Source organism: Daphnia carinata, chromosome 1, assembly GCF_022539665.2.
Source record: "Daphnia carinata strain CSIRO-1 chromosome 1, CSIRO_AGI_Dcar_HiC_V3, whole genome shotgun sequence".
Lineage (NCBI taxonomy): Eukaryota > Metazoa > Arthropoda > Branchiopoda > Diplostraca > Daphniidae > Daphnia > Daphnia carinata.
Window position 1 is genome coordinate 12,661,151 of NC_081331.1, and position 17,316 is coordinate 12,678,466.

At 42.1% G+C, this 17,316-nt stretch overlaps 3 protein-coding genes across 8 annotated transcripts; all 3 read right to left on the minus strand.

The window, feature by feature from the left end:
* Nucleotides 1–8,990, minus strand: LOC130691216 (DENN domain-containing protein Crag-like). Of its 4 annotated transcripts, none has more exons than XM_059496794.1 (27): nt 8,285–8,990; nt 7,990–8,221; nt 7,830–7,926; nt 7,517–7,763; nt 7,385–7,454; nt 7,139–7,311; nt 6,828–7,069; nt 6,646–6,771; nt 6,433–6,577; nt 6,190–6,365; nt 5,936–6,119; nt 5,582–5,869; nt 5,135–5,511; nt 4,529–5,061; nt 4,366–4,467; nt 3,848–4,021; nt 3,436–3,697; nt 2,529–3,164; nt 2,191–2,283; nt 1,940–2,095; nt 1,658–1,881; nt 1,367–1,589; nt 912–1,305; nt 632–835; nt 458–555; nt 216–397; nt 1–138 (listed from the first exon to the last, which is right to left on the minus strand). In XM_059496794.1, exons 2-27 carry the CDS (start codon nt 8,189–8,191, stop codon nt 2–4), a joined length of 5,745 nt encoding a protein of 1,914 aa, XP_059352777.1. In that variant the 5' UTR covers nt 8,192–8,221; nt 8,285–8,990; the 3' UTR covers nt 1. The 4 variants fall into 4 exon arrangements, with proteins under 4 accessions (XP_059352777.1, XP_057370108.1, XP_057370104.1 ...); XM_057514125.2 differs by having other exon boundaries at nt 2,517–3,164; XM_057514121.2 differs by lacking the exon at nt 3,848–4,021 and having other exon boundaries at nt 2,517–3,164.
* A 241-nt stretch (nt 8,991–9,231) lies between these two features.
* LOC130691217 (3-hydroxy-3-methylglutaryl-coenzyme A reductase-like) lies at nt 9,232–13,116 on the minus strand. 2 transcript variants are annotated; one of them, XM_057514126.2, is made up of 10 exons: nt 13,063–13,116; nt 12,816–12,884; nt 12,359–12,738; nt 12,093–12,289; nt 11,917–12,023; nt 11,659–11,852; nt 11,423–11,530; nt 11,172–11,350; nt 9,759–11,051; nt 9,232–9,659 (listed from the first exon to the last, which is right to left on the minus strand). In XM_057514126.2, the coding sequence occupies exons 3-10, from the start codon at nt 12,706–12,708 to the stop codon at nt 9,484–9,486; spliced, it is 2,604 nt and encodes an 867-aa protein (XP_057370109.2). In that variant the 5' UTR covers nt 12,709–12,738; nt 12,816–12,884; nt 13,063–13,116; the 3' UTR covers nt 9,232–9,483. The 2 variants fall into 2 exon arrangements, with proteins under 2 accessions (XP_057370109.2, XP_057370110.1); XM_057514127.2 differs by having other exon boundaries at nt 9,759–11,054; nt 13,063–13,079.
* Nucleotides 13,117–14,515: 1,399 nt separating this feature from the next.
* On the minus strand, nt 14,516–17,174 carry LOC130691266 (serine/threonine-protein kinase/endoribonuclease IRE1-like). Of its 2 annotated transcripts, XM_057514183.2 has the most exons (9): nt 16,860–17,174; nt 16,322–16,791; nt 16,109–16,262; nt 15,955–16,045; nt 15,790–15,885; nt 15,620–15,721; nt 15,458–15,548; nt 15,170–15,382; nt 14,516–15,109 (listed from the first exon to the last, which is right to left on the minus strand). In XM_057514183.2, exons 1-8 carry the CDS (start codon nt 17,093–17,095, stop codon nt 15,186–15,188), a joined length of 1,437 nt encoding a protein of 478 aa, XP_057370166.1. In that variant the 5' UTR covers nt 17,096–17,174; the 3' UTR covers nt 14,516–15,109; nt 15,170–15,185. The 2 variants fall into 2 exon arrangements, with proteins under 2 accessions (XP_057370166.1, XP_059352807.1); XM_059496824.1 differs by having other exon boundaries at nt 14,516–15,382.
* Between the last annotated feature and the right edge of the window lie 142 nt (nt 17,175–17,316).

Consider the following 17,316-nt stretch of genomic DNA (forward strand, 5'->3'; position numbering starts at 1 on the left):
TTCACAATTCTAGTTGCCGGAAAAAGTGGCGACAAAAGACCGAAGCTATGGACGGGGGACTGTCAACTTTGCCGAGTGTTGCCATGGACTGGGCGTCAAGACGATCGTAGGCTAGTCTATATTCTCGATCAAATGCGACTATACGGTTTCGATAAAAAAATTCAAGTTAGACGTTAAACAGGTTAATGAAATGGGAGGGTATGTAAATAACTTACTTTGATCAATATTTTCTCGTCCAATAGCAACGAACGAGAGGAAAAGCAACTCGCGATAAATTCCATGGTGTCGTGCAATCAGTCCTGTTTTTGTTTTGCGCTTAACAAGTTCAGAAGAAATTTGTTTCAGTGGCCGGAGCATATCGTTGTACTGGATGCCACGTAGCAGTTCATCAAGGAAACTGGAACCCAAAGAAGAATTAATCTGGATACTCTATGATTTCGCTATGTTATTTACGTACCTTCGTTGAAACGACTGGTTGTCAGTAACCAATGCGCTAACCAGCGGAGAATGTTGCTCGTCAGCTTGCTGCCACAATGCATAGCAAGGAGGACCAAGCTATCAAACGAAAAACGGGGAAAGCAAAAAACAAAATCGAATCAATGTCAGGGAATTTGATTATAAACACAGTTACCTCGTCATGCAGCCTGGCATTATCCCATTTAGTCTTTACAGAAATGTTTCGTTCGTCAGCAGACGACCATGAAGCGTGTACACGACAGGCGACTTCGGTGGCTTCACTGTCGTTATTGTTATTCGTCTCATTAAGGCCAATGTTTGCACGTAAGATAAGAGCTGCCATGTGGGACATTAAGCCAACTCGTTCGAAATACCAAAGCTAAACATCCCACCAAAAAATAAATAAATAAACATTTAAAGGAAATTATTTCAATAAAGGGTAGCAAAGTATTTACCATATTCCAATATATAATAGAATGTTGGTCAACAAAGCTTGCTTGTGTTAGACAGACATCACCTTCCTGTTCAAGAATACCCTCTAATTCTCTCCGCAGAACCAATGGGCTCAGATACGGCACGCTAATGGGTCCAAATGTAACCGGAGAAACAAGAGGGGCTGGGTGGACCTTTTCCGGGTTTGTTGTTTTTGACAAATGTTCTTCCCCTTTGATTGGCCTATTGCCTCCGTCACTGCCATTGCGAGAATGTGACGATGATATCACGCTGTCTTGGCTAACACCCGGCGTCAAATTAGAAAACATTCGCTGGACGGCTGATGGAGGATGAGAGCGGAAATCGCGGAGATGGGTAGTAAGGAAAGGCACCAACAGCTTTTTGCAATGTTGACATCTAAACGACGACCAACATACTAGTAAAATTGGCGGTCAAACGGTAATAGAAAAGATATTACCTAGTGTTAAGGTTAGAGTCTTCCGGTGTCCAACCGGCCATGATCTCTTCGTCGTAAAGAATAGAAGAGCAATTGTGACATTTGGAACAGCTGGTCATGATCACCTCGATAGCAACAGGCAACTCTTCACCGGGACGCTGCCTTCTACCACTATTTGGCAAGCGCATTGATGCACACAATCTGTCTAATTGAGAGCTCGTTTCAGTCCAAGACGGTAGTCCTTCTACAAAACAAAACAAAATCATTCAGATACTTATTCGTAAGTGTAAAAAATGGTTCGTGAACGATTACTGTTGTTAGAGCTAGCCTGACCGTCAGTAGTAGACCACTCTGACGGCGTAGCCGATCCGGTAGCCGGTTGACTACCATACTGCTGGGAAGCTAGATCGGCTGAAGATGCTCTACGTAGCCACTGAGCCGTCCAAGAACTCCAGGTCTCCAAAGAACCATCACCGGGTCCGTCTACCGTGAGCAGAGCACTGCTTCCACTTGCCGATCCACTTTCCGTCGCCAACCTGCATCAAATTGTGATGAATAATTTCAAGGAAAAATGTCAACATTAAAATAACTTACATTCCAGAACCGGAAAGTTTTGATGGAGTGACAGTGACTCCAGCTCCGATGGCGCCTTTAATCTCGTCAAACTTCTTGGCTACGCTGGAAGCCGCTGATTTCAGATTATTCAGACCCACCAAGAACTCGGCTTTACGCGCGTTTAGATTCTGTGGACTATCGAAATATTTGAAACAATTAATGTTTTTTTTTAAAGATATAAAAGTATGGCTCAAAAACAGAATGGATGCAATTGCAAACAGCTTGCAAACCTGAGAGAATTCAAAGCCGTGCCCAAAACTTGAGCGCCCAAGTTGACTCGGAATTCCGGTTTGCGCAGACTCCAACGAGCTCCTGCGTAGCGACTGGATAGATAGCGATACGGCGCGCGAAGAGAACATTTAAAAAATAAAATAATAACAATAAAAACAATGTGAAAATACAAAGGACAAACAGGCAAACAAAAAAGATGAAAACAAAACATAAAATTCTGAAAATTACGAATAATCTCTTCAAATGTAAGCCCACCAAATAAATATTGTTTAAGGGCATGCACATTGGCAAAAAAAAAAAAATTTACTTCACATGCTTTTTCTACCTAAATGACAACCTGGAGGCCGAAGATGAGACATCGTGAGAATGATCCGATTCTTCTTCCGATTCAGATTCCTCGCTACTGTCATCTTCGCTGCTATCATCTTCAGTGCTGCTACCACTGCTACTTGTGCTATGGCTACTTGTAAAAAGTCTGACACTTGGATCTGGCAACACAAAGGGCTTCAGACGAGAAACTTCCGCAGAAGCTGGGGTTGAACGTGCGACTTCGTTTATGATATCCAGTGCGCCCAATGGATCACCATGGGTTAGAGTGTGTCGTTCGGGACTGCAAGTCGGAGCGGTTTTGACGGTAGGTTGAGCATTCTGGGTGACTTTCGCCACTTCATCACTAGACACACGAGAATTGGATGCACGGTCCTCTTGGTCGACATGGTTAACGTCACTATTCCATGTTGATTGACTCGATTCCTGAACCATCTCCTGAGGTTTCACGTCAATTTTTTCATCTTTTTCGTTCTCTTTCAATACTGTTGGTTCTGACGTGGTGTCTTGCTGTCCGCCCATATCCAGCTTTTTACGGATGCTACTGCGCGCCCACTGCAGTCGATCAGCCAAGGCAGTTTTAGCTGGACTGAGATGTCCTTCCAAAGGCGAAACAAACATCCCGCCCAATCGTAGGCTAGCCGATCTAAAATTTCACGTGCGGGGTTCCGGGAACACCAACGAGCAATGAGTAAGACAGGCGAAGCCAAATAAATACTAATAAATTAGTTGAAAAAAACAAAACAAAACAAAACAGATTGGACAGAAACACAAAGAAAATAAAAATCTATAAACAATAGTCCAAAGCTGTTCGATAGGGGATTTTTTTTATTGACGCGTTACCACTTACCATCTTCTGCTGCCGGAACTGACTCTTCCCATTTCATATACGTAAATGGACCAAAAGAAAGAATTACCTGAATAAAGAAGCGGTCGACGCACTCTGTGAACTCGACTTGGTCTGACTAGAAGCGTCTGGAGTTGAGGTAATAGACGCAATCGGTGTTATAGCACTTTTCTCCCGCGGAAGTGTGGCTCCTTTGGCTTGCTGTGGTGAAGGATGAGACAAGTTATGACCGGCAACGTCCAGGGCTGCTTTAAGTTCCGTAGCTTCAGTGGGACTCAGTGTTCCACCGCCGCTGCCCAGGCTGCTCATCAGAACACCAGCTGCACTGTCAACTGTATAACACGGATGAATTATTGAACGACCAAAGAATACAGTGATTAAAGAAATCCTGTTTAGCCTTCAAGAAATCGCTTTTGGGTGCCCAGCAGTGCAGGAGAGTGTAGATAGCGGACGAGAGAAGCGAGAACAAATAAATGACATACCACTTTTGTGAGGAACTGCGTTGGCGGATTTTCTGACGATGCTCCCAACACGCGTCCGGAACTCGTCCGACTGGGAAAAATCCAGTCGGACGGCGACCGGTGCGACAGCAGAGGCCGTTTTGGCCATTTTGTTACCGGTCGCACGGGAGCCACAAATGTCTACCGACTCCTCAGCTGCATTTGATACAAGAACCCGAAACAATAAAAAAAAAGCCAACAGGACACCGTAGAGTTAGCACCCACGAATGACAAACCAAAGCGACCGTATGTTGAAGCTCTAAGCCTTGTGAATATTAAGCAATCACCACACTTGTAGCGATACGCATTTAGAAATGAAAAAAGACTGACCAATACGTTAATTTTTCACTTAAAGACTATTTGGAATATGTGAATAAAATACGTGTTGGCAATTCGCAGCCTTTAAAACGTGAGACGTGAGAATCGAACTCATTGTTTTAAGCTTGAAAATACCCTTTAAACTTCCCGAACAGAAAACGATAAGGTTGGCTAAAACTCACCCTTCAAAGCCGTTGGTAGATCTTTCTGACTTGAGCTCTTGGGTTTTTGATTTGCTTGGCCATCTTCTTTCATAGAACTATAGCCGACATCCGATTGGCTACCTACATCAGACGAAAGAAATTAAGTTTTAGTTTTTGATAATAAAATTAGTACTAAAAATACTGGTCACTGCGCTGTTTCGATATATTATTGGAGCACCTCCGACTCCGCCCGTATGGTGACCCTCTTGGGCAGAGTCGACGGATGTCCGTGAAAGTCCGTCCCCATCAGAATTGGAAGCTAGATCGCCTTCATCTGTCGAGGAATACTGGGATAATCTTCGCTGAGCAGCTTTTCTTCCTGCTTGACGGAAGAGTCCTGCCGCAGTCACTACATTTCGCAGTTTATTCCAAAGAAGTCGGCTGTGGTTCGCCATATCTGATGACCAATGAGCCTCGAGTACTGCCTTATTGTAGAAGCCGTAGGTGATTGCATTCGGCTGCACTCCATGTCGTTTCATTTCAAAGAGCACTTTGACAGCCAAAACAGGTTGACCCAACACACCACAAAGTTGCATCATCACTCGATAACAAACTTCGTCAGCCGGAAGGACCCGGAGCTTCTGCATGGCTACTAATATGGCGTAAGCTGACCTCAAGGTTGTTAGTTTAGAGTTTGATGCCAAAATGTGACTTGGAAGATGAATAAACCAGATACTGGAGAATGTAAAACAACATGAATGTTACACATCCTCTTCGTCCATGCTGAATCAATCAATTCAATTGTTACCTGAAGCAAGTATTAAGCAGACATTTGGCCCACAACATTGGAGTTTCCGCATATTTTTTGGCGAACTTTTGAGAGTTCTTAATTTCATGCTTTGTTCTTCGGGCTAAAGGACTACTTGGTGGAGGTAAAGCCGATCCACATGCATTCCCACTGTTAGATCGCGGTTTCGTGCTACTGCCGACTAAAGACGGGTCTAGTGAAGATTCATCCACCGGTCGACGCATCAAATCCGGATTCAAGGTACCGAATTGCTGATAACTATAGGTAACAGCAGGTGGAAGGCCGACTGGCTCCGGAGGAGTGACAAAAACTGTGCGTTCGCTGTGATGCGAATCATCAAGCTCCAACAGCTTAGTTTCACCATCATCCAAATCGGTCTGTCATGAACAAAAAAAACCCCATAAGCTATTGCTTCCAATAAATAAACTTATTGATTCGTTTAAATACTTTATCGGAACATTCATCAAAGAAGGCCAGGCTTGAATCCATATCAGAGACAAAGGAGCGCTCTTCGATGAAACGGATGAACATCTGCGTTTTCATCATCAGGGAATAGAATTTAACATAGGCTTTGTCACGCGAGCGCAAGAACCCTTGAAGATCAAACAGCGAGTTGGGATCCGTTGCACCTACAGTCGGCGCTTTGGTGATAGGCAACAAAAAGGATCGGTAGCCACGCAGGATCGACGCCATGAATTTGAGGAAAGCCTCTTGAATTTCCAATTCCAGTAAAAGCTGATAAGCACAAAGAGACATTTCGTCAAGAAGCTTGACGCTAGTACACGATGCAACGTTAGGTACCTCCTTCTTTTTAATTTTGAAATCTCGGTCTAAAGAGGAATCAGAACCGTCTCCGCGCTTGCCTCTCTCGCTCCAAAAAGTTGAATACAGCTTTTCGTATAGATATTGTAGCGTCGCCCGTAACGTTCGGGCAGCTTTCTTGGGCAGTAGTTTAACTGAAAGTAATGGTTTTTTCTCCTCCGACCTTGTCACAAGAAAAGACGGCAATCAAACTAGAAATTTAGGTAAATTTTTCAAGGAAAAGCGCTTCTTACACAGATATGGTGTTGGTATCAAGATCGACGCAGCTGACCTCGGCTGGTGGGTCGTACATATCAAAGAAGCGAGAGTCTACACCAATGAGATAAGGAAGCGGGGCATTCAGGACATCGCTAAGCCCAAGAGGGCACAATGGGATGTAAGGACACTGCCACTTGAAAGGAAATATACTCTGCAAGACAACAATGTCAAGTAGTCAACACAATTGAAATCATAAACTGATAAAGATAAAAGCTTACCGTAGCCAGGGCTTCCGCTGTTGCCGTCAAAACATCCGGACGAAGCGAATGGATCAAAATTTTTTGCTCTGTTAAGGCCAAAAGTAGCAGCTGAAGACATCCGTCCGGTCCCAAATTAAGTAACATGCTCTTAAAGCTTGCCCCACTGCACATATAGTTTCAACATAAATTAGAAATTTCCTTCGTTAAGCAATCTGGGAAATTCAATTGTACCGTCGAGGCAATGGGAGGTCTTCTAACTGTGCTAGTGCAATCCGGTCAGTGGCCGAAAGCTGAATGAGAATTCGAGGACGTTGCGGTGACGGAAATGGCACGTCATACATGAAATGTGTGATGTACCTAGAAACGATTGGTTGTTAGATAATGGTACGTTTTCCAGTTTGCCACAGCGCAACCTTTCAAGTGGAACTGGATAAGGCCCTGAATGAGCCACCTTGTGCAGAAATCGTAGAAATTTTTCGAACGTATCAAAGAACGGAAAATGAGATAGGATGCAGATGGATTTAATGGTGTTGACAGTGTAGTCTTTCTCAGTTGTTCCATCATTTACATCCTCCATATCCAGCCAGGCTTTTTGTTCCTTAGTCATTTTTTCTTCGGGATACCGCTCGTAAAACGTGACGGCTGAGCCGTATATCTATTTTGAAAAAAAGGGTTGCTGTAATGTATGCCAGTTAAATTGTATCTACAACGAATATTTCAATACCTTCTCTGCAGCATCCGACACGGTTAAGACAAAAGTGGAGAATACTGGTTTTGGGGTTGCAGCGTTAATCGGCCACCACTCCAGAGTAGCGCCCATTGGCAAACAAAACAACGGTACTGAGTCCGGCATGGGGTTGTGGGGAATGTCCTCTTCAGGGAAACGCGCCTGAATGCCTAGGATACACACCAAAACAATTAATATCAATCAGTCAGTCCAATTTGTAAAACATTTTCGAACACGCTTTACCGGGTCTATAGGCTATGTAGCGTGGTTTGTTCATCGACTTCTTGTAGCAGAGGTATACATCTGCACCCAACTGTTTCAAACAGGGAAGATTTATAATAACAAAAGCAAAGTTATTTTTATATGATCACCCACCATTCCCTTGTTGAGGTTCTTTTTGATCATACAATACGCGTGCGGAGGCTGTTCGCCTTTACTGGTTATGACCACACAAATGTCTGACACCACAAGATCATTGCAGGGGGCTGTATCAGGGGCTCTTCTATATGTTACATATGTGTGTTGATTGGCTGAATTATTTACATTAGCTGGCCTTCCATATGGTGTTGACAAGACAACTTCTGCATCTGACATTAATTGTTCCTTTCCTTGATACAATACCCTAAAATATACATAAGAAACAGTTACAAAATCCCTGCGCAAAGGCCTGGGAAATGGAAAAGCTTACCCAATATCAAACAATGGTGGGCGTTCACGACTCCTACGATAACACAAAAAAACTTCAGGGCTTCGTATGCTTCCATAGTTGAGATCAGCTGTTAAACCTACCAAAATACCAGGAAAATATGCAAACGTTGATATAAATTTTTATTGTGAAAAAACCTTACCAGTTGGGGTGTATTCTATGCAAGTAAAACCATGTGGGATGCCTTCACCCAAGGATGGGATGATGACAGTAATATCTGTGATGGGTGCTTGATCGTAGGTTGACTTAAGTTGATTCCCATCAAACGAAAAGTCTTCAAGTGGCATTGATTTATCTGTGAATCCAGCTACAACAAAGTAGTCAGCAATTTGTTTATCTTCCATTTTTCAACAGCTCAGCCTCTGCAAAGGCAGCTAAAGTGAATAATACATTAATATTCATCTGTAAAGAACATTTCAGATATCAAACATACTTACCAATTCCAATGACAGAAGAAAACCTTTACATTCACACCAGGTGCACAGATCAAAAACACACCTTGAAGGGGGGAAGGGAAAGGGAGAGCTGTGTATAGCAGACAGACTAGGGGGGAATAATGGACGAACGACAAAAGTTTATAAAACGGATGCAGCTGTCTGAAATAATATGGACACAATGATAACAGTCCTGCACCTAAGAAGAATGAAACTATCAGACTTCACAACACTTCAAACCATTAGTTTCACTCTCAATTGACCATAACATCATCACAACGAAGACGTGGCTTCCCCTCTAAAAACGTCGTCTTATTTCAGATCTCAGCTGAGAGCTGAACGACAATCTATACGTTGCTGAGTTGCAAGATTTGACCTCGAGACACTATTTCGTTTTCAAACTGCTTTTGCTTCCAGTGAACATATTTGTCTCTTGTTATCTTGTAAGCGTACCACAAAAAAATGGGAGAACGACTTGCACATGGCAAGTGATGACCGAAATGCAAAAATCAATTCAGATACTCTACTTCGTCCACTGAAAACGCTACAGTGTTCGAGTATCTGGGAAAAGGACGAGTGAAAGTTTCGGGACACCTATTCACGCAGCCTTGCCTTAAGGTTTCGGCAACTGAAAACTTTCTTTTTTTCCCTCCTGTGTGCTTCAGCGTTCTGCCCACCTGAAACCGCGCAGTGCTAACCCCAGGGCCGCTGTCGTGACGTCACAACGCTGACTCAGTGTATTCGCACGCGCGTTGTCCTTCTACCGAATTTCACGTCTTGACAGGAATACCGTTTCACGGTTTTTGAATGGTAGCAATGAAATCTATGCCTAAAGGCACAGTACGCAAGAACTGCTAGTTGTGAGGAATGTCCAAATATTTATTACTTATTGAACAAGATTCCATTCTAAAATTCACCTTCCTCAAGGATAACACCAAAAACAACTCCACTGACGTGATCGCAACACTATATTATATATATAACCTCTAACCACTCAATAATATATATCATCCCATTTACATACAATACTGCACAGCTTGTCAAATTCTACAACGGTGTCAACGAGCGGCGAATACAATAAAAATTCCATTCCTGTTCTTTTCAAATGTTTACAAAGAGCACGTCAATTGATCAATTTCATTCGAAAGATAATTTTTAATCCACGAAACACCGCATGCTAAAGTAATGGCAACAGAGAATAACTACGATGAAAAACATGGCGTTAGGTTGGCATACGATCGATTATGCGTCATGTGAGACTGCACAAGAGTGCCTGCCGCGAGCGAAGACATAAGTGAGAGCTCGCCTGCCAAAACGGCCGCACAGATGATACGTGCTAATCGACTTGCGTTGGCTCCAGGTTCTTCAACGTTTGACCCTGTAATATTAAAGTATTGTACAAGGAAAAGAAAACGTGAGAAGATAAACAAACAAACACATGAATAACTGTTCAAAATAAAACGGAATCGATCAATACCTCGCAAGCCCAGCATATCAAGGCAAGCGCCCTGAGCAGGCAGCCAGGTTCCGCCTCCGATGGTTCCGACTTCCAGCGACGGCATGGTACAAGAGATGTACAAATCCTGCAAGTCTGGCCCCCATGGCTCCATTAATGTCATGCAATTGCTACTGGTGACCACTTGGGCAGGATCCTGTCCCGTGGCAATGAAAATGGCAGATACGATATTTGCTGCGTGAGCGTTAAACCCACCGATGGACCCGGCGATGGAAGACCCAATTAAATTCTTGGTGATATTTAGGTCGACTAATGCTGCTACATTGGTCTTTAGCTTATCGCGCACGACAGCCGCAGGAATGACGGCCTCACTGACTACAGATTTACCACGGCCGTCAAGCCAATTAACCGCGGCGGGCTTTTTGTCCGTGCAAAAGTTCCCGCTTAGGCTCACCACTGTCAAGTCAGTAAAATGGCTTTGTATCACTTTCATGGCTGCTTCTGTTCCCTTTGATACCATGTTCATGCCCATGGCGTCGCCCGTTTTGGCTACAAAGCGGATGAATAAATGGCGGCCGGCAATTTGGCATCGAATTTTCTGTAACCGGGCAAATCGACTAGTTGCATTGAAACTCTTTTTCAATAGATCTATATTAGCCGGTTCTTCGAGCCAGCGCATCACAGCCGCTGCTCTACGTATATCCGGCAGCCGGAATACTGGTCCACGGCTCATACCGTCTGCGATTAGTTGAGTTCTGACGCCACCGTTATATGACAGGGCACTGCTTCCACGGTTTGTCGAGGCAACCAAACATCCTTCAGTGGTCGCCATTGGAATAAAGTAAGGTTCTCCATCCACCATTAACGGGCCAGCATAACCGATGGGTAGCGGTACATACCCGATGACGTTTTCGCAGCACACGCCTACGACTTTGGAGTAATCGTATGCCTTATAGGGCACCCGTACCACAGCATCTTCCAGATGGGGCCCACCCATCTGTGAAAGAACACGTCTTCGAATGCGAACGCCACGTTCTGCGTCTCCCAACACCTTTTCCAGCTGCCGTAGTTCGATCTTTCGCGCTTCTATAAGCTTCAGTACTTCCTGGTCCGTCACTTGGTTAGCAGCAAGCTTCAAAACTGTTAGGCTCTCATCCAGAGTACGATTGATGGCTTTTGCAGAAGAAAGTTCCTCTTCTTCTTGATCCACTTCATCGCACTGGTCAGTTTGGACTTCTTTGTCTTCGACATCACACGGCAACTGTTCTGAGTTATCAGACAAAACGAATGATACGCAGCGATTTCGGAAAGTATCTACTGGAAAAGACAAATGAGACGTTTCAGAGCCGAAATTTAAAATTTTTTATAAAAATATCTTAATTATGACCAAAGGAAAGCCATATTTGCATCGGAGAACGTAGAATTACATCTTACCCTTTTCCATATTTGAATCTTGAGATTTTTCAGCTGACAGAGAATTATACGTTGGAGATAACTTTTCCAAAGGTTGGGGAGTCTGATGAGTCCGATCGTCGAAAAACGTAAACTTGATAGTTAATGCTGCAATAAGAATCAATAGTACCAGCTGATCAGCCCTTTGGTCGGAAAGCCACCTGAAATTGGCAAATAAAGTGCGCGAATCAATTTTATTTATTCTCCCTTCTGCTCACAAATTGAAACTGTACCGAAGCACCGAGTCTTCCGCCGCCACGTCTACAATAGAGGCCGGGCTGAGGGTAGCCCCTGGCTTTTCAGGGCTTAAAATCTTTCCATCTTGTAAAAATACCCACTGACTGTAAACAAAATTTAAAAAAAAGAAATATTCAACAATCAAACATCAACGCATATGTCTTTTTAACCTTGACATCTGATCGCTATCAAGTCACGCAAATAGATATACTATTGTTCATTATTTATTCACCTGTGAGCGTGAACGACCATCAACCCTGCTGCCATGATAAGCTTTACACGTTGAACTAAGGGATTGGGTTGCTCCATTGCCATCATTTGTTTAAGAAGTTTGACACGGTGTTGCCATTGGAAAGGGGCTGACTGGTCGACCTTGCTGGAATCCAAAGTAGCGTCGCTGTCCATCACTTCTGGTTTGTTTGAGAGCTTTAAAATGAATTAAATGTTAGCTATCTTTTCAACCTTTGCTATGCCCTGTCATTTTACTAACCTCTAACACGAGGGCCAGACAGGCTGGATAAAATGTCATGAAGACTACATAGTTGACGACGGCTGACATACATCCATAGCCGCATAAGACTTCTAACCTTCGAACTCCTGTTATTGGGAGTAAAATAGAAACCTGCTAAAATTCATGTCATATTACCTAGATTTTTGGAAACTCACCTGACAAGGTTCCAACGCCTATGACAAGAGTCTCGACCAAGGTGTCGAGCGTAATGGCTGGTCCGAGGACAGCCATGCCTTGGGAGATGCATGACGCGACTTCGGCCGCATTTCTAACCGAACAGCTTAATGACCAGTGAGCTAGAGTACAAGCCTTGACCACATCGATCAGTAGAAGGAAGAAGAAAAGCGCATCCCTGAATAAATGGAAAATTATGGTTAGCTTCCCACTATGCAAACCAACTGTTGTAAAAAAAAAAAATTACTTCAGATCAGAAAGATCACTTTGCATGACGTTGACGACGCTGCAAGTGAAAACAAAACTGGAGAAGACAGTAAAAAGTCCGGCCAAACTCAAAACAAATCTGGAATGGGATCGGTGTAAGGAACGTAATCTGTGATAGCTGTATAAAACAGCCACAGCTCGCACTGTCGTCATTAGCACTATATCCAGGGGCTGTGGCGAACCCAGCGAGTCACGCGCGCGATTGAGTGTGTGCATTCCTTGGCTACTGATGATGGCTACTGTGGATGTTAAGACCAAGAAGATCACTTGCCATGGGTGTTGAGCACAAAATAAGCCATAGTTTCTAAAAATTCCGGCCAGGAAACCCATATTGCTGACTAAAGTGTTTTGAAAGCCTTCCTAAGAAAGATTAAGGTCAAGATCAGTCTCTAAAAAAGCATGTGTCAAATAAGTCTACAACTACGCTAGTGCTTTACCAGTAGGGATGATTCAAAATTTGAGCTGTGATGACCTTGTGCCAGTTACTGCTGAAGAATCCTTAAAGCCTAGAAAAGAAACAATGTCACTATGATTTCTTACTTCCTCTCCCCATGGTAAGCACTTCCTGCATAGTATTTACCAAATTAAGTTTAGGAATGGAAGTAAACTGAAGACGTAAAAAAAATGTTGGAGGTAATGGTACAAATGAATGCTCAAAATTGATCAAAAACAAATATTAAATACCTGATATCCAGTAGTATAATTGTATTTTCAGGTTGATTCACTTTATTCTAAAAAAGGTAAATTGCACGAATTGTCTTTCTGCTGTCTACTTTTTCTGAATGACTTCGGTGAACGGTAGTTCAACATACAATGGTCCTCTGCAGTTGAAAACATTCAACTTAAGAAAGACCACATATATCGCATCTCAGATCTGGATTACAACTATAACCTGAAAATCTACTTTCCCTAATTCACCTAATTTTGACAACTTTGAACGTGGAAACGAATCCGTGACACGTAAAGAAAAACCTGCTCAATCAATCGGCATACTAGCCTTCAGAAAGTTTCTCGGTTAGCGTCTGCTAGTCGTGCACGTCTGCCTACTGACGACAAAATTGCACAACATACAACTTGAGAAAATGTTCAACGTGTATAATGACTAATAGCAAACGGAAGGCTGTGGACACTACACAGATACTAAGTAAATTTTGAAGATATCGCGGTATTTAGAGACGTGAGATTGCAAGCTGACTTACAATTTTTGCGGATTTCTTTTTTTAACTAAGAATGCCTTCGAGGAATAATAACCGGAAGGGACAATCTAAACACTCAAATCTTGACTGCCCTCTAGCGACATCATTCTTGACGATCTGGAAAAACCAGATAGCTGATGGGTTTTCAAAACAAAAAACTAACAGAAAAAGAAATTAACTAAGAGGAAAATATTATACACCGTTTTTTACCCGTCTCGTGGAAGTGCAATCCTGGTAAGGTCACACATGCTTACGTCTTGTTTAAAAAGTATGTCTTATCTGAAAAGAACATGCGTTGTTCGCTGTAGCGATGTGATTAAGAAGTGGTTTAGCAACAAAATAGTCGTTATGTAGAAAGTGGAGCAAACCATTAGGATAAAAATGCGAGCTTGATAAGGTTTAAATTATTTCGTTTTATAGCAAACCACAAATCTATTAGTAACAGCTTATTAACTTCTTAAGGAGGATTTAATTCAAAAGATAGGTGAAACCGCCGAATCTTCCACATTTGAAACTTGGAAGTTGTATTTCGTACTAGAAGTTTCTTACTACCGCATAAAGTATAAAGTCTTTAGTTGCCAATAAACACGTTATATGTATATATAAAACCAGGAGGCTTAATTAGATAGCTTGCCATACGATCCATTTTTAGTATGTTTTGTGTACGTGGTGATGCCACTTTCCCAAAAGCTACAAGGCAAACTGCAAAAACTATTTGCCCCCTTTTATGTCTGCACCCTTTAGGGTATTTCGGCAAATGGCACTTTGCCATTGCGGCATTTTAATTAACTTGAGATGGTTTCGTTACTTTTCCCCTGATTTTTTTAAACAACCATCTAACATAGACCAATCTACACAGCAAGCTTTCGTTTTCCCTTTCACTAAATATGGTAACGTAATTTATTTACACATAAAGGATGTTGAAAGTTTTCTTTGGGGCTTATGTATTCATTCCAAGTCTTTGAAAGTTACAACCTTTTCAAATTCGTGTCACCCCGATAAATCTACAAGTTAGCTTATAAATAAGGACAGAGCAAATAAACAAAGAATGATAACCTACGGAACACCATCTATGATACGGTTAGTAACTATTGTTGAGTAAGGTTACGAACGAAAAGGAAATTATTAGCATGTGCTTCATCCTGAATTTAAATAGCCACCGATTTGCCCCACATGGCCATGTCAATTTCTCCGATTGCGCCAAAACAACTTACACGGTCAAGGTATCAAATGACATTTAAAAAAATGGAAATAGAGAGAGTCTGTACTGAGGCCTGTACACAGTACCTCGCATTTAACTTCAGTCAATTTATATGAAACGCTAGAATTATATCTACTTCCAGTAACGTCGTGAATAACTTGTTATTCATTAATTCCTGACGATTGGAAATTTTAATATTTGGGCCATTTTCTAGCAACTGGACATGGAAGAAAACTATACGATCCCATCCAGATTTCAACGATAGGGATAATAATGTTCATAACCAATTAATATCGGTCAGCAGATTTTTCTTGCCTGCACGCTACGAATTCAGCTAGAGATAAAAATATTAATCTATGTCGCACTTAAATAATAAAATATATAAAAGTATTACTAAAAAGAATTGTGCTTCATTTGGATTTGTTCAACGGGTCACCGGCGCACGAGCGACTCAAAGACAACTGACTGTCTGTCTTAGAGTGAAGAGACGAAGATGTAATACTAAGGTCCGAGAAACTCTCTGCAGAACTGGTTAATCCAGGCTCAAGATTTGACAGTGATGCCACCGAACGAACTCGAGGAATGAAAGAAGAATACAATTCTTCCTCTTACGCATTCAAATGACAGAAACGTTGTAAATTATTGCAACAAAACTTGCAAAAATACCAAAGCATTAACATACCAGTGCCATCAGCAAAAAACTCACTCCAAATAAATCTTCCTGGGCGGCTGCGAGGTAGAGTTCTCTGCCAGGATGTGGGCGCGCTTGAAACCTGTACAAAGAAATTTTTCAAGATGTACGATTTGAAACTATTTTTTAAGGGTTTAGCATAACGGGAAATACCTGTAATCTTTGCTTGATGGTATCTGAACTGGTTTGTGCACGACGTCGAGTGGACATCTTTAATCCATCAGACGATGTTGGGCTCGGTTCCTCATTGACAACCTAACAGTATAAATTTACCATCATTTGCATATTCAAGTTTCCAGATGGTCAAATTTTATTTCGGGTACCTGCAGTCCAGTTTGCCCTTGAAATATAAGTGTTCTGTTGTTGGTAGCCGCAAACAGGGTAGTTGGACGGGCGACAGAATCGCACTCGTCGTTTGTCTAATTAATAAAAACTAATAATTATACCTTGAAACCAAAGCTATGAGCACCAATTACTAGTTATCGTACCGTATTCGACTGGGTCGGTCGAATTTTTCCGCTCTTCTTTTTAGTGGAGGCGAATTTATTTTTGATATTTCTAAGCCACAGATCGAATTTCCTATAATTGGATATACAAAATGATAATTAAGTAACGATAAACTAGCAGATAAAAGCTACTTACTTGTCGTCTTTCAGTAACTCGTTTGAATCTGAAACATTTGGTGCGTTAAATACGGGCCTTTTTAGAATTTCGTCGAGCTTTGGTCTGTCTTCGGGATTCATGCTAATCATTTCTTTGATTAATCCTCGCAAGAAGACGTGTTTTTTCTCCAACTCTTAATTAGAAGAAGAAGAATGTTACGTGAACTTCCAAGTAAAAATGAGCTTTGCTTACTTGTAAGGTTGTACTTTCCCATGAGGATATTTGCATTTCTCATCATCGCGATTCCAAATGGGTGTGTACCTTTCGTAAAAAAAAAGAAGAAAACACATCCCAAAGAGAAAACATCTATTGCCGTGGTAGCATGCAAGGCGGCATTTCGCCCATTTTCCAAGTCTTGCATATTTTTTAGTAATTCCGGAGCCATCCAACCAGCAGTGCCGATACCAGCAGCAGACATAGAGAATGCCTCCGTGCTTCGTACTAGTTTACAAAATCCAAAATCGGCTATTTTGAGTCCGCCCGATGACGAGATCAATATATTGTTGGGCTTGACGTCCCGATGGACGTAATTGCGTGAATGTATGAAGGCTAAACCTTCCAACATTTGCTTCGGAGCTTCCATTTCTTCAGGCATGGGACCTGTATAGTTTCCCTTGCAGTAATCATCTAAGGTGGCAACGCATAGTTCTAAAGCTAGCCTCCTACAACAAGAAATTTAGAAAAAAGATATATTATGTGCGAGACTAATGTTTTTGAAGATTGTACGTACAAAAACGGGTGTTCTTGCTCAACATGCAGAAGTTGTAAAATACGCGGATGTCTACAATGGAATAAAGCCTTTAGTTCCCGTTCAACCAGCTGAACATTGGTCAACAAAATTCGTTTCACAGCTACCGGTTCATCATTAAAATGTCCAGCAAAAACCACTGTACCCTCACATCCACGACCTAGGATATCCGCTTCATCCCACTTGATGGATTTAGTACTGCTCCATCTGCTCTCCATTTTGCTGGCACAGAAATAGACACAAAACTACTAACGTCTTTCATACTCGTTGGACGTCGATTGCAAACGGTTGCTTAATAAGTCGACTATTATAAGTATTCCCGATGATAACAAACTGATAAGTAACGATAGACAAATACAGTGATGAGCTCTACTTCTAAATGACGTCACCATGTTATTTGAACACCTTGTTATCTGCCTGGACTTGTTTTGGTGGCATG

Excerpts from the sequence above, each read along its gene's own strand:
- LOC130691216 (XM_057514125.2), bottom strand. The coding sequence starts at position 8,191 with ATGGAAGATAAACAAATTGCTGACTACTTTGTTGTAGCTGGATTCACA. Across the intron at positions 7,455-7,516 it reads AGAACCTCAACAAGGGAATG|TTGGGTGCAGATGTATACCT; the intron begins GTGGGTGATCAT and ends TGTTTGAAACAG. Across the intron at positions 1,306-1,366 it reads GACTCTAACCTTAACACTAG|ATGTCAACATTGCAAAAAGC; the intron begins GTAATATCTTTT and ends GTCGTCGTTTAG.
- LOC130691217 (XM_057514127.2), bottom strand. The coding sequence starts at position 12,708 with ATGGGTTTCCTGGCCGGAATTTTTAGAAACTATGGCTTATTTTGTGCT. Across the intron at positions 12,024-12,092 it reads AGGCGTTGGAACCTTGTCAG|GAGTTCGAAGGTTAGAAGTC; the intron begins GTGAGTTTCCAA and ends TCCCAATAACAG. Across the intron at positions 11,853-11,916 it reads GTCTGGCCCTCGTGTTAGAG|CTCTCAAACAAACCAGAAGT; the intron begins GTTAGTAAAATG and ends TTCATTTTAAAG.
- LOC130691266 (XM_057514183.2), bottom strand. The coding sequence starts at position 17,095 with ATGGAGAGCAGATGGAGCAGTACTAAATCCATCAAGTGGGATGAAGCG. Across the intron at positions 15,886-15,954 it reads GACCGACCCAGTCGAATACG|ACAAACGACGAGTGCGATTC; the intron begins GTACGATAACTA and ends TTTATTAATTAG. Across the intron at positions 15,722-15,789 it reads AAGGGCAAACTGGACTGCAG|GTTGTCAATGAGGAACCGAG; the intron begins GTACCCGAAATA and ends TTATACTGTTAG.